The sequence below is a fragment of the Leptonotus elevatus genome, chromosome 6, assembly GCF_054856555.1.
Source record: "Leptonotus elevatus isolate MCC_2025b chromosome 6, RoL_Lele_1.0, whole genome shotgun sequence".
Taxonomy (NCBI): Eukaryota; Metazoa; Chordata; class Actinopteri; order Syngnathiformes; family Syngnathidae; genus Leptonotus; species Leptonotus elevatus.
Window position 1 is genome coordinate 17071672 of NC_141244.1, and position 13775 is coordinate 17085446.

The 13775-nt window shown below is 43.4% G+C and overlaps 2 protein-coding genes across 3 annotated transcripts; both read right to left on the reverse strand.

Annotated features, from left to right (window-relative positions):
* Positions 1-468: 468 nt before the first annotated feature.
* Positions 469-13540, reverse strand: rad54b (RAD54 homolog B). 2 transcript variants are annotated; one of them, XM_086079176.1, is made up of 17 exons: positions 13462-13540; positions 12694-12851; positions 12144-12327; positions 6687-6881; positions 6232-6525; positions 5181-5343; positions 4880-5105; positions 4686-4772; positions 4499-4619; positions 4278-4417; positions 3265-3555; positions 3018-3181; positions 2672-2933; positions 2524-2590; positions 2229-2426; positions 953-1316; positions 469-864 (listed from the first exon to the last, which is right to left on the reverse strand). In XM_086079176.1, exons 2-16 carry the CDS (start codon positions 12838-12840, stop codon positions 1111-1113), a joined length of 2745 nt encoding a protein of 914 aa, XP_085935302.1. In that variant the 5' UTR covers positions 12841-12851; positions 13462-13540; the 3' UTR covers positions 469-864; positions 953-1110. The 2 variants fall into 2 exon arrangements, with proteins under 2 accessions (XP_085935302.1, XP_085935303.1); XM_086079177.1 differs by having other exon boundaries at positions 13351-13489.
* LOC147172328 (fibrinogen silencer-binding protein-like) lies at positions 7129-10531 on the reverse strand. The gene is made up of 2 exons (XM_086079178.1): positions 9295-10531; positions 7129-8809 (listed from the first exon to the last, which is right to left on the reverse strand). Exons 1-2 carry the CDS (start codon positions 9699-9701, stop codon positions 8245-8247), a joined length of 972 nt encoding a protein of 323 aa, XP_085935304.1. The 5' UTR covers positions 9702-10531; the 3' UTR covers positions 7129-8244.
* Positions 13541-13775: the final 235 nt, after the last annotated feature.

Sequence of the window (13775 nt, forward strand, 5' to 3'; positions counted from 1 at the left end):
AATCTAAAAATGTAGCATGAAAAATTAAAGCTCTTGGACCCTCAGTATTTTAGACTAACACCGTTTCCTTTATCACAATGTTCAAACGTTTTGCGGCTCCAGAAAGATTTTATTTGGGTAATTTATCTGGCCTACAACAACATGGACTAAATCCTTGTGAGGAAAGGCACTAAATCCAATACCGGGAAGAAACGACGTTGCTTTGTGAGAGTTGCAATGCTCAAACTTGATCCCCCATTCATTTTTGGGTCAAAAATTGAGAGTTTGACGTAAGGATACCACAAAGAGACCAAAAAAATAGTACCACCGTCACCTTTTCTAATCAGAGAGAAAGGAGCTGAATAAAAAAAAAAAAAAGTGATTAAGAGTAATACTGTAATTCACAGTGAGGTAATGAATACACTGTTACGAGAAAAGCCAAACGTCCCCGAAATCTAGTTATTACACAAGAAAATTGCCTCATGGTGGTAATAGTCAAATAATTAGCCCTTTTATCCAACAACACAGTTGAATACAACCCATACATAACACACGCAGAGCACACACGTAACACCCACGCAGGGGCTCAGTGCCGCGCAGCAGCGTCAAACAAAGCGGATGAGTGTCCCACATCACTTAACCACCGTGACTCACTGGACCGTCATGCGGAAGGTCACAGCATGAGAAAGGGTCCGCTTATTGTTCTGCGAAAACTGTCAACTCATGGCTCGACACTTACAACGCGGGAGAGCTGAAACTAGATTACGCTAAATTGATGCTCCGCATAAATTGCGCAGCACCTAAACATGCCTCGTCATTAGGACTAACTGCTGTTGCCAGTGCAGTATTACCTTAAATGGCCGCAACAGCAACTCTGCATGAGCCCTGCAAGCAATGGACAAAAAGAAAATAATGACGTTTTTAAAAGCACTTTTATTCATAACTGTTTGGATTTAATGGACATTTAACTTACCAGCTACAACATTCATGACAGCTGTAGATCCCGTTCACCTACTCTAAAGGAGATCAAATAATGTATTTACGAAGATAAGAATGCTGGGTTGGATATTTGATAGATCTCGTTTGCCTGACAAAATAAAGTTGAAATTGTTTCTTTTTTAACTGTGGTGGTTACTTGATGGTGGTTTGAAAGGCAAAGGTGATGTGGTCTCGGGCGTGATCGAGGTAAGGATCAGAGAAGGTGTGTGCGTCTCCGGAGAAATGTCTCCACTGCATCAGCTCGGACATGCTGAGGTGCTTCTGGGCCGAACTGCCGCGGTCACGGCCAAGCTGGCATGGACGATTTCCAGGGGCCTCATCTTCTTTCTCTTTAATATCTGAGCAGGAAGTAAAAAAAGGTGAGTGTACGTTATTTTTATTTTTTTTAAGTGATTAACTCATTCACTCCCAGCCATTTTCACTGAAGCAACCACCATCGCTCCTGGCGATTTTACTGGATTTTGACTGATTTTGTAAGGCCCACAGAACATTGTGTTCTATTGCTATAGAAACATGGAATCTACAGAAAGAAAGATTAGTCTCTTTTATCAGGAAAAAAGTACAGTAATTTCTGCACTATAAGGCTCACCTGACTATAAGCCGCGCTAGCTAAATTTGGGGAATACTCAAGTTTGTTACACATGTAAGCCGCACCCGACTTTAAGCCACAGGTGTTTTAATGTTACCGCACCGGGTTCCCGCTACTTTCTTTTCCATAAGGAGGGCGCAAATTGTCTCGCTCTCCTTCTGTCTCTCCTACTGTAATTTGGGCTCACTTGGTTTGTTTTGCTCTGCCTGACGCTCTTGCGCTTCCTTTATAGTGCGCCCCATTGTGATCTGATGGATAAGCCGCACCTTTGTATTAGCCGCAGGGTCGAATGCAAGTGGAAAAAAGTAGCGGCTTATAGCCCAGAAATTACTGTATATTTCTATCTGCTTCCGTTTTGCACCAATTAGCATTAAAATATATATACACAAGTTTCATCATTATTCAAAAATCTGTTGAAAACAGTGGGGAAAACAGCTTTATTGCAACATGGCCCTGGTTGATCTCTTATACTCTGCTGCCACCTGCTGGCCCTTTTTGTAATAACTACCATTGCTTCAAGCATTCTCTTCAGTTCAGATGCTGCATCTAATATGCTCCAGCATAAAAAAAAACCCATAAAATAAGTTTTTGGGATCACGGTCATATTTAAAATAGAACATATTAATATGTTTTTGGGAGCAAATGCGTTAAATAGGCCTACCGTTGACTGAGCCATCCATGTCGCAGCTGCACTTCAACAGGTCATGAGTAAGAGATGGCGTGTCGGTCAGGCTGAAGAGATCTCGTAGCTCGCTGGTGGAGAAACTGGTGTGCTCCGAGCCTTTGCCGAGGTCCACCACTGTCCCAGAAAGCCCCTGTTTGGACACTTGCCGCTGGAAAATGCGCTCCTCAATGGTACCTAAGAGGGTCATGTAACCCTAGGAGTAAGTCCAGTTTCCCAAGGTGCTGCATCTTGAGCATTAGTGTCATAGGTGGGCTGGACAGTAGGATGATACCTGCAGTGAGGAGACGGTAGGTGTGCACGGTCTTCTTCTGTCCGTCTCGCCACACTCGCGCCATAGCCTGAACAAAGCAAAAAGTAACGAGAATGTTTCAATCCAGCCAACAAATCAAAATCATATTGGATTGTTGTTGTACTTTTACCTGAATATCATTGGCCGGGTTCCAGTCGAGGTCGTAGAGCACCAGGTGGGAAGCCCCCACCAGATTTAGCCCAACACCACCGGCTTTAGAGCTGAGCAGAAACAGGAAACTGGGCGAGTAAGGACTGTTGAAGCTGTCAACCAGCCGCTGCCTTTGGTTGGTGGGCGTTTGCCCGTCGAGCCGACAGAACGTGTAAGTCATGTGCACACAAAGCTTCTGGAGCATGTCCAGCGTCTGAGTGTAGTTGGACACGATAACCACCCTGGATGAGACGCATACACTGTCACACCTGCGATTCAACAGAGACGACAACACACAGAAGTGCACAGATTTGATGATGACATACCTGTCGGATGGACTCAACTGTCTGATGGTCTTCAGGAGGTCCAACAGAACCAAAAGTTTCCCCGAGTCGTCAGGGTTGAAGCTATCTGATGAGTAGTCTTCTGGGAACAACTGTGCTAGGCCTTCATATAACGAGCTCTCCTCTGAATCAGACTTCATTTTGTTCTAGAAGCACATCATCGCACAGAAATGACAATTTTCACAAAACTTCACAGATTATTATTATTTTTTTTAAATCCTAGTCTTACTGTGACGGTGGCGTGAAGCAAACCAGGGTGGTTACACAGCTTTTTCAGGGCGGTGATGCAAGCCAGGTGGGTGTGTGCTTGCAGAAAGCCCTGGAGGCAGTCTCGGAAGACTCTGTGGCTGAGGAGATGCCTGTAGACATCTTGCTGCAGCGGGGACGGTCTGCAGAACAAGGTCCAGTCCAGGCGCGGCGGCAGGTAGCGGTTGATGATCTCCTGTGTCCTCCTCAGGATGAACATGCCAGTCAGTCGGGAGAGCTCAGACGCTCGCTCGGCTCCCAAAGCTTTATCTTCCTATTGGCGGAGAGGCAATCGGTTACATTTCATACATTGACTTGCATGTGTCGCAAGGTTACATTTTTCCATATACTAGAACGTAGTGGAAAAACTCATTTTTATATAGATTAGCTACAAACAGAGTAAAATGTTACATAATTTAAAGAAATAATTTAGATGTTGATAGCAAACAAGTAAAATGTTTACTTTTTGAATTGGACTACTGAAATAACTAAACCCCCGCTATCACTAGCCAAAATCTGTATACAATTGATGCTCTTTGAAATGCATTAGAGAGAAGAAAAAAAGATTTAAAAAAAATGCTGATCAAAATTCAATGAGTTATTTAAAATAATATATATATTTTTTTAAATAGGGCCGGACTAAATTGCCCAATTATGGCCCTTCGTATCATCCAAAACAATCAGTCAAATGTTTCTGATGTTTGCCAATTATTTTTACCTTTATGTACTCTAACCATTTATAGCTGTTGTACACAAGTGACACTGGTCTCATTATTTACCCCTGTATACCTAAATACCAAATATATAATTAAATTTTTAAGGTCATTCTATGGACCTGTCATTCAATACAGTACTGGTAACGATACTGGTAATGATATCGTTGCATCTGTAGTATAAAGGCCACACTGAAATTGTCTGTCTTCGAAATGTGTAAGAGTACCTAATAAAGTGTCCAGAAACATAATGCGAATGAAGAAATGAGCGAGTGAGCGTCACCTCTGAACAGGAAGGCTGCCTGGACCGAAGAATGGGCTCTTCAAACACCTTCCTATACGCAGTGGTGGAGCCAAGTATGCCAGGGTTAACAAACTCTATGATGGCGTAGAACTCCTGCAAGTCATTCTGCACCGGGGTGCCTTCAACACAGATTGAAGAAATTTAGCGAGGGCTTGTGGATTTCTCGCATCAGTCAAGACAGGTGCAGCTCAAAAGCACACCTGTTAGTATGACCCTGCGAGTGCAGCTCAGGCTGCTGAGGGCCGAGGACGTTTTGATGCTGCTGTTCTTTAATCTGTGACCCTCGTCGCAGATGATAAGGCCGAATTCCACTTTTTGTACCTGAGAACAGCAAGGTGGCATTCAGCAGATGTCTTTCCACAAGTTGTCGACAGGAGGTGGACAAACCTGTTCGAGGCAGCGCAGCAGCATCTCGTAGCTGATCACAAGAACGTTGTGGAGAGGAGACAAGACGAATTGCTCGATCCTGTGGTCCTTCATGCGACAGTGCAAATCATCGACAACAACGTGTCGTTTTTATGACCGTTAGATGTTTGCCAATTTCAAATATGTGCTTTAGCTCAATAAACAATTTTTCTCACTTGATCCACTGTGAAAACCTTGATCCTCTCACGGCCCAGCCACTTGTTGAACTCGGCGCCCCAGTTCTGCACCAGGCTACCCGGAGTAACCACCAGCACACGCTTAGCCACCGCTTTTCCTCCATACGGACCCTGCTTGAGCAAAGTCCAGCAGAGAGCCACGCTCTGAAGGGTCTTCCCCAGACCCATCTCATCGGCCAGGATAGCCCCGTAGCGTCCTGCAGCTCTGATGTTATGAACACACTCAAGATTATTTGAATGGCCTCTACAAGAAGTTACAAATTAGGACACGTGATAATACCTCATGCCCATGACACATTCGTAGAGAAAGAGCAGGCCGTCTCTCTGATGGGGGCGCAAGTGAGCTGTCAGGTGCGGGTCAACCACAACATCAACCAGAGGAAGCCCTGACTTGTTATTAGACCACTGGTGGTTGGGAGAGGGCCGAGGCATCACTAGAGCACCTAAGAATGGTGCAAAAGGAAAACTTTCACCCAAAAAATTAATAAATAATCACTTGGGGAGCTGAAATTTCACCCAGGTTGTCCAAACATGTTAAAAGTTTCAAATGGCTCTAATCGTCATTTTAAAAAATTATATTATATGTGGCAGCAAAATATTTATAGTGTGAAAAGCGTAATTGTGCAATATTTGGACCCATTGACATTCATTGACGTGCATTTCCCATGATTACCCAACGTATCCCTTCAGTGGGGCCTCAACTAAAAGGTGGAAAATAAAAAATGTGAGTTGAGCGTCTTAAAAGCCATAATACAGCAGGTGGCGCTAGAGAGCTAATTATCATTTTTGCTTGAGCTGATGTATGTCTTTGCCACGTGACCATAGCTGCAGCAAAGGAAGCCGGCATGGTGGGGATTGATAGGACAGGCCTGTGTGTATGTTGTGTGTGGACACAGTAACACCCATATGCACAGGCGTATGTGCGTGTGGTCAAAAGGGACAATTCTGGACAAAATGTGTTTTATCTAAATCAGTTAGTTTTGCTGACTGCACACTATTGTTTTTATGTCCATAGAGGGCTTCAAAAATAAATACATTAAATAAAAAAAAGTACATATTTATGCGATAGGTCTGATGCCACTGAACATTTTGAGTGGTGGAATAATCAAAATATTCATAAATGACTTAGTTATCACACTTACAAAGTGTGTCCACATTTTTGACAAAATACACCATGTGGGGTAAAAGTGTTGACCCCCAAGAGTCAATATGCTTTATCTATGATCATATTATTACTAATTATAAAATGTCCACAGTTCGTACAAATAGCCCACAAAAAGAACCTAATAATGTTATTGAAGACTGTGAATAGAGAACTTGGGTCTACGAACCAGCAGCTTGTGGATTGTGGCGAGGCCTGCAGATCTGCTCCTCCCTCGGTTGTGAACCAACATGCTCTGTTCCCCCCGAGAGCGTAGGCGGGCAGAAAGGTTTGGATGCGAAGCGGTGTGAAGGAGAAAGAGCCGTCTTTGGGAGGACGTCTTCTACTCGTGCTTCTTGGAAACAACGTCCCGTGGCAAACGTTTCTGCGGATATGACTCCCATCACCTCCACCTCCTTCGCTCCGATCATCAAGGTCTCGCCCTCGGCGAGGGAGGCCAGCACTGACATCTTGTAGCCACTACCTGAAAAGGACAGACAGTGCCATCACGTTATTATTTTTTATACTAGCACAAAAGTGGTAAATTGTCCAATTTCATTTATTTGGTCAAAAAATTATAGTAATATATTTTGGTTTATCTATCATTGCCAGCAAGAGCCAGAAGAACTAAATATTAAATCTCACCCTGTCCAATATTCTTGCCCTCCATATCTTTCAGGGTGGCCGTGCGACCCCTCGTCACCAGCACGGCATCCCCCTCCCAGCGCTTGTGTTTCTTTTTGCTGGCCTTACACCACATCACGCTGAAGTACCGCGCCGTGTCCTGGCTGCATTCTGTATTTGGGACTGGATTTGACATGGCACATGCTTGAGAGAGGCCTGTGGAAACAAATGTAAAATACACAGTGATGAAGAGGATCCTGGATGCACAGGCAGACCTTACCAGCAGATGTCACTGTTGCACCACTTGTGCACACTTACAGTCACATGTAAGACATTCACATGGATTCAAGCACAGCTCTCCCCCCTTGCAGTATTTGGACAGAAAAACACTTTGATGTGTGAAAATAAGCATCCAAAAAGCAATTCAAATAAATGTGCGACAAAAAAATAAATAACCTAAAGCTCAGCATAATAATTTTATTTTTAATTAAAAAAACTAAAAAAGGACAAAAATAGACAAACAAAAACAAAGACCTGACAGTCATTTCCTCAAAATACAATACAACATTCATTCACTTGTATTAATTAACAATAATTAAGGTTACACCACAAATTCTGTAGCTCCCTTGTTTCACCGGCAACCAATTTAACGTTAGTCATTTTTTAGCAACACACTGAACAGGATCTGACAACATAAAGTGGGACCTCCTAAATTAAACACCTGAAAAGTGGGCGGCCAGACCATCAGCATGTTGACATCAAGTGAGACCTGAAGTCAGTTAGTGTCTGAAGAATCAAATGTGCTTTGCCTTTTTACTTCACTCTAGTTTTATCATACTGTACTACATAAGAACTGAATAGAATGTTTTAAGGCTCACTGTGACATATTTTAAACAGTTTAGCATAATGTAAAATGAACAGCTGCTTGCCTGAAAATGTTGAATGAGTTATCTTTTCCAAATGATAATAATGAAATCTGAATAATATCCAAAGTCTTATTTCAAATACTCAATCTATAGACATGACCAATGCCACTTTAGTAGAGCTATATACAGATGACAGAATTAGGCAGTATACTGCATTCCTTTGGGGAATCAGTTTCTTCTTTTTTAGGAGAGCTCAGTGTCTGCTCGAGGCACTATGTATACCAAAAATCCAATGTCACAGTTTTTAAAGTGATCCTCATCTATCACATGGTGTGGAAGTTACATTTTAGTGCACCACTAAATAGTTCAAGACTAGACACGACCCCTGAACCTGGTGTGTGAGCGCTACGTAATTGGCGTGACATCACAGCAGCGCGACACAGTGTAAACCGTCAATTCATTTTACAGTAGATCTTCAGTATTGTGTTATTTCGTCATGGCGCCATTTGTGTGTCTTTCCTACTCTTAGCATTCCCAGTGTAGCACAAAAAGGGAATATTTTGTCGGGACTGCAATCTGTCTATATACACACACACACTTGTGGTATTTCTATTTCCCGGGATTCCAATATCTTTGGCAAAATCAATGCCAAATACTCTGAAAGTGAAGAAGTGGAAGTTTAATTAGCTCCGCCTCAGGCCAGTTCCTTCTTGCTAAAGGGGGATGGGAAGTCCATGTCGAAGTCGGGTCATCCTCAGTTTCTCCACTTTGATCTTGACCCTCAAAAGTTCCTCCTCCAGCTGCTGCTTCCTCTTGAGCCCCTCCCTCTTCTCCTCAAGGTACATTGCCACTTTCCTGTGATTGGCTAGCACCAATTCGTGCTCCTCTTTGGCCAGGTGCAACGGGCGGAAGTGTTCGGGCTCGTGATGAGTGTAGCCATTGTTGGGGTAGATGCTGTTGGGGTACAAATCGTGGCGCAAGGACAGCGGCGAGGCAGAGAGGGGGATGTTGACAGACGAAGGGGCGGGAGACAAAGATGCGTCATAATCGCGGATGCTGTCCACCTCCTGCTTGCCCATCAACTCCGGGACCGCCTCCAGCCCAGGCTGCGTGGATGGGAGTGGGAAATCTGGAGACGGTTTTACATCATCTTCGGCGTCCAGATGGACCACCTCATGGGGAATGGTGGGGACGGCTGCTGAGTAGTCCTGAGGGCCAGCCAGAGAAGAGCTGCTGGCAGGAGGCTCGATGGGAAGTGCGTGCTTACTGTATAATAATCTGAGGATGGGCACAAGCATGGACAAGAGTTAATATTTTATTACCAAATAAGCTCTGACCATATAGGTTTGTTTTTAAATCTCGATGAATGAGCCTGACCCATCTTGTCTACTTTAAAAATCAAACGTGATCTTTGAGCACCAACATTTGCACATCCCTCAACCTAGTAGTAGTACATACTGAAGTTTGTAACAGTTTCATCAAGTATAACAACAAAACAATGCCATAAATTAAAACTGTAAAAAAAGTAACCTGTAGTTCTGGACTCATGTAGTTTTAATTAGCACCTAATTTCATTGTTACAAATAAAAAAAAACATTTATTAAGATTACTTGTATACTTAAGACACTATGGTTTTCTTTCATTCTTCTGTAAAGGTTAAAAATCCCAATACAAAAAAACCCAAATGTTTATCAGCTCCCTATGAACAGTTTGTTTTGCCCGTAGAACTAATCTGCGTGTGATTCTGGTGAGTTATTGCGTACCTGCGCAGAGCCAGGTCCTTTTCATGGATGGACACATGTTGAAACAAGTGCGGGATCATCTCCATGACTCTTCTGGTTGGCTCAGAAATGCTCCCTCTGTACTCCGGCTGGGCGTGCCTCCGTTGCATCACTTCCTGTTTGGCCGACTCCTTCAGCCTCTTGTAAAGGGTTCGGAGGCCCTGCGCTGTGCGGTGCGGCCTGTCGCCTCCCAGTGTGTTGTACTGCTCCGCCACAGTGTCCCAGCACTTGTTCTTGTCCACAATGACGGCGTGTTTGTTGGTGTGCTCCTCCAGGATGCGGACGTGGGGCCGCACGAGCTTCAACAGGTCCAGCTTCTCCGAGAGGGTGAAGTTGGAAGAGCGAGCTTTCCCCACCATGCTGGAAAGGAACGCCGAGCTGGATGCCATCTTACAGCCTCAGCCAGGCCTTCAGCTGTCACCGCCCCCCACCTGTCTTTCCTCGTCCTGCTGCAGGATACTCTTTGTCCACCGAGACATAAAGTTAACACAGATTTAACTGCTCCGCGTCCTTTTTTCTTCCTCTTCCTATTCCACATCAATCACGAGCTGTGATCTGTCTCGAGCGTGGAACCCCACTACTTCTTGGTTTCCCTCTGCTTCCATGCACAACAAAATCAGGCTTCTGTCGTGCACAATAAGAATCAGGCTTAACTAGGCCAGCCTCGCTTAGGCCCCCGCCTACCTCCCATGGTTTTGGTTGAATTCCTCCCAGCTTAGACTGACGTAGCTAAGCCGCTTAAACCCAGCCCGACCTACTTACAGCTCGGCCTCTCTAAACCCCAAACCGAGCACAGTGGGAGCAACGTGGTCTCAACACATAAACGGGGGGGATGGGGAATTCGGTGGATATCAGATTATTCGGGCTCGGGAGACTGTTCTGATGGACGGGGCGCGCGGCGCGGGTTTAACTAACTACGCGATGGGAGGAGTTTAAGGGAACACGGCGGCAGGCTACGCATGCGCGTGAGCGAGGCTTGTATTGATGCTACATGCTAATAAAACCACCGCCACTAGCTATTTATTTAGATGGTCGAACCCTGCTGACGAGCCCTCCGTGTGGGGCGCACGCTGGGCAGAGAGCCGAGGACAGAACTAATTAGCCCCGCGGCTGTCGCTGTGTTGCCCCGCCTTGGGTGTTGCAGTACCGAGTCCACTCCACGCGCCTGTGTTGTTACTAACCAAATACGAGCAATGGGCTCTTTGCACATATACACTACTTCCTGAACTCATTACCACTCCTTCATTTCCTGTCATTAATGATTGGACAAATTGATTAATCCAGGTATGCCTGACCTCAGGAACCACGACGACAATGGCCAGACACATCTGGATTAATCAATTTGTCCAATCGTGAAAAACAGGAATTGAAGGAGTGGTATTGAGTTCAAGAAGTGGTGGATTTGTGCAAAGAGCCCATACGCGTGGTTTGTGACGACTACGAACGACCTGAAAGTTTAAATAGGCTGCAGTTGTGTCGGTATTTATTTATTGTTAAACAAAGATAGTGTTACATTGCTGGTTTTGGCTGAAAAGTAAAGGCGCGTGTTTGCATAATTCCGAGTATCCACCAGAGGGAGACTATGCCTGAAAACAGAATACAATGAATACCTCCCTATTCGCCATTTGCTATTTATGGGTTAAATGATCCAGGCCCGAGGCTCACATTCACTTGTTGAGGGATGCAGCTTTTACTTGGTACAGTATCATGCACTTAAATTACTGCAAAGAGAACGCAAATCCTCTTTGTTTCATACAGCGGAGTTTAGCAAATAATTTAAACCAGGAAATGCAGTGAGATTTAAAAGAAAAACATCCATCATATATTAAGTAATAATTGCAGGCAGCTCTCTATTATTCCACCGCCTTGCCTTACCAACCTTTACACACATCCTGGCATGAAGTAGCGCTATGGCCAGCGCCCCCAGCTGCGGTTCGATAGAAATCTGAACCGCTAGATTAGTCAAGGTTCACACACCGCTATCGACATAGCCTTCCCAACACTTTGAAATGACTGCATAAATGAATTCATGTTCATCAGTGGTTAGATCAGCAGTTTCTAGATGCCTGAATGGTCTCCCAGTTATCCAAGTTACACTCGACTTGAACATTCGAACCACTCTTTCACCATGGTGTTGTCCCCAATGTCACCACAATACAAATTACAATGATATTGCTTCTTCTATTACCACTACTACTTTTTCTTCTTTGTAGTTTCCATTCCATATGACCATATCAAAGAAATACTGCCACCCAAGTCAAGTCCGATTAATACTAGTACAGACTTTATCGAGTAACGCCTCTTTGGCGGTTGCACACAGATTTCTCGGTTACACATGGTGGTTGTGTCAGGGTCTGGACGGAAGAATTGGCATACCTTGAAAGTGCGCAAGCCAGGCTTGTAAAAAAAACAAAAAAAAAACTTGAGTGCAAACAAGAGAAAATGACCCTGAGAGTAGTAGCAGTACCGTAATACACTTACTGATTTTTTTTTTAACATCATAAGGGGGTCTCTCACATAAAAAATAAAATAAAATAAAATTCTAAACAATGCAAATACCAGATAATATCAGTATAATATAGTGCATGGGTCCCCAATAGTACAAAGCAGCAGGTAATGCTAACAGTGAGGTATTTAAATAAACAAATGACTTTTTATACGTTGTTTTTATTTGCTTTCAGACAGTCCTTTGTTAGATATGACAGTGATCATGGCAAATAGATTGGAAAAAAAATAGAAAAGTGGTGACCAAACTGTCAAATAGCAAAATTTCCTTTTCGAAAATACTTTACTTGCTAAATAAAAGGTAAGAAAGTTGACGTTCTGTTTACCTGCACCCCTGTTGTCTTGCGATGTTGTGAGCTCCTGTGAGGCAGCGCTCGGATGTTCTGTCACAATATCATTCTCCTTACTTTCAGTTGCACTGAGTACTCGGGCCAGAGCCTTAGATAAAGCTGGTAATGCCTGGACATAGGCGCCTTTGTTGGAAGTTGGAGCTGCTGGACTTCTCTGGACCTGTTAGACAAATAGTCATGTGAGAGAAGACAATTTGAATAGTTCTGAAAAATTTTAAAACTATTTCCAAGCACCCTGCTCAAAATTCAATTAAACACACAGTAATACTGTACCATCTGTGTCCGATATGGCCTTGCCTCAACTCTTCATGAGAAAAAAGCATGAGAGAATTTGAAATATTGCACATATGCAAGGAAGTCAATTTAATTGATACATCTCAATCATATCAGAGATTTTAATTGGCCTGCAGCCAAGGACGGAAGGGTAATTGTATTAGTATGTTTGTTTTATTGGCTCACAGGTCACATAAGTAGGTATACAGACCACAGTTTCAGAAGTTAACAACAAGTGCTATAGACAGTTTACCTTATTCAAATCATTTTCCAAACCAAATTTAGGGGACTGGGTCTTGGATTCTGTGCCAATAAATGAAGAAATAGCTCCAGGAGACACAAAACGAGGCTTTTTTGCAGCATTGCCCCGGAGCTGGCTGGGAGCTGCTGAGCGTCTCATTTTAACACCCGCTATATGTGAAAACAGAACAGAAAACAATTAGCATTGTAATATACACCATTCATTTCCAACCACGGGGTGGAGGTACAGAGTGCCGTGGTACAGTGATTATCAGATTATCAGGTGTGCCGTGAGAAATTTTCCAATTTCACGTAATTGTTTTGAAAATTGTTTTTTCTTTTGTAAAAATATGCGCTTTAGCTAAAAACAAAACAAAAAAACCCGTCAGGAAACAGCGATGTGTGCATCATACGGGTATTTAATTACAACCATGACTTGACTCAACGGTTAGAAATGAAAAATACACAACTATTAATTAGTGGGATCATAGTTGATTCCTTAATTCAAGGAGATTGATTAATAATGTATTAATCCAACAACAACTTTCCTTTTGAGTTCAGAGTGCCAATAAGCATTGCATTACATGTATAACCTATGTGCTATCACGATTATTTACTCAGAGTAAAAATCGTTTTATGCTGTCAGCGAATGAACAGACGTGGGCCCTACCTTAAACTGTCAACACATCAAGCTCTGTCCTTCGTTTAATCGTTTGCAACAAACGACGGTGTTATAACTTGAACACAACACTAAAATAATGGTGACGACGACTAAACTTACTTGCTACAAATTTCGAGAAGCCATCATACTTGTCATTAGTCTTTTCACCACTGGTTTGATTCCTTCTCGTTTTTTTCCCGCTGCGTGAGCTGTAAAATGTGATTGGTTGTAATCCAGGAAATAGTTGTGACGAAATTGATAGAGGTGTGTTTGTTTTGTTGCATTCATGTGGGTGGTGCAATTGAGACAGTGTTATAGCTCATAGTTTGTGTTTACATTCACCTAAAAGTAGAAGAGACGAACGCGCTGCAAAAGGGGCGGAGTCGAAATAAAACTGACGCGGAACTAGGCTTTTTGTATTAACACCCGCCCCC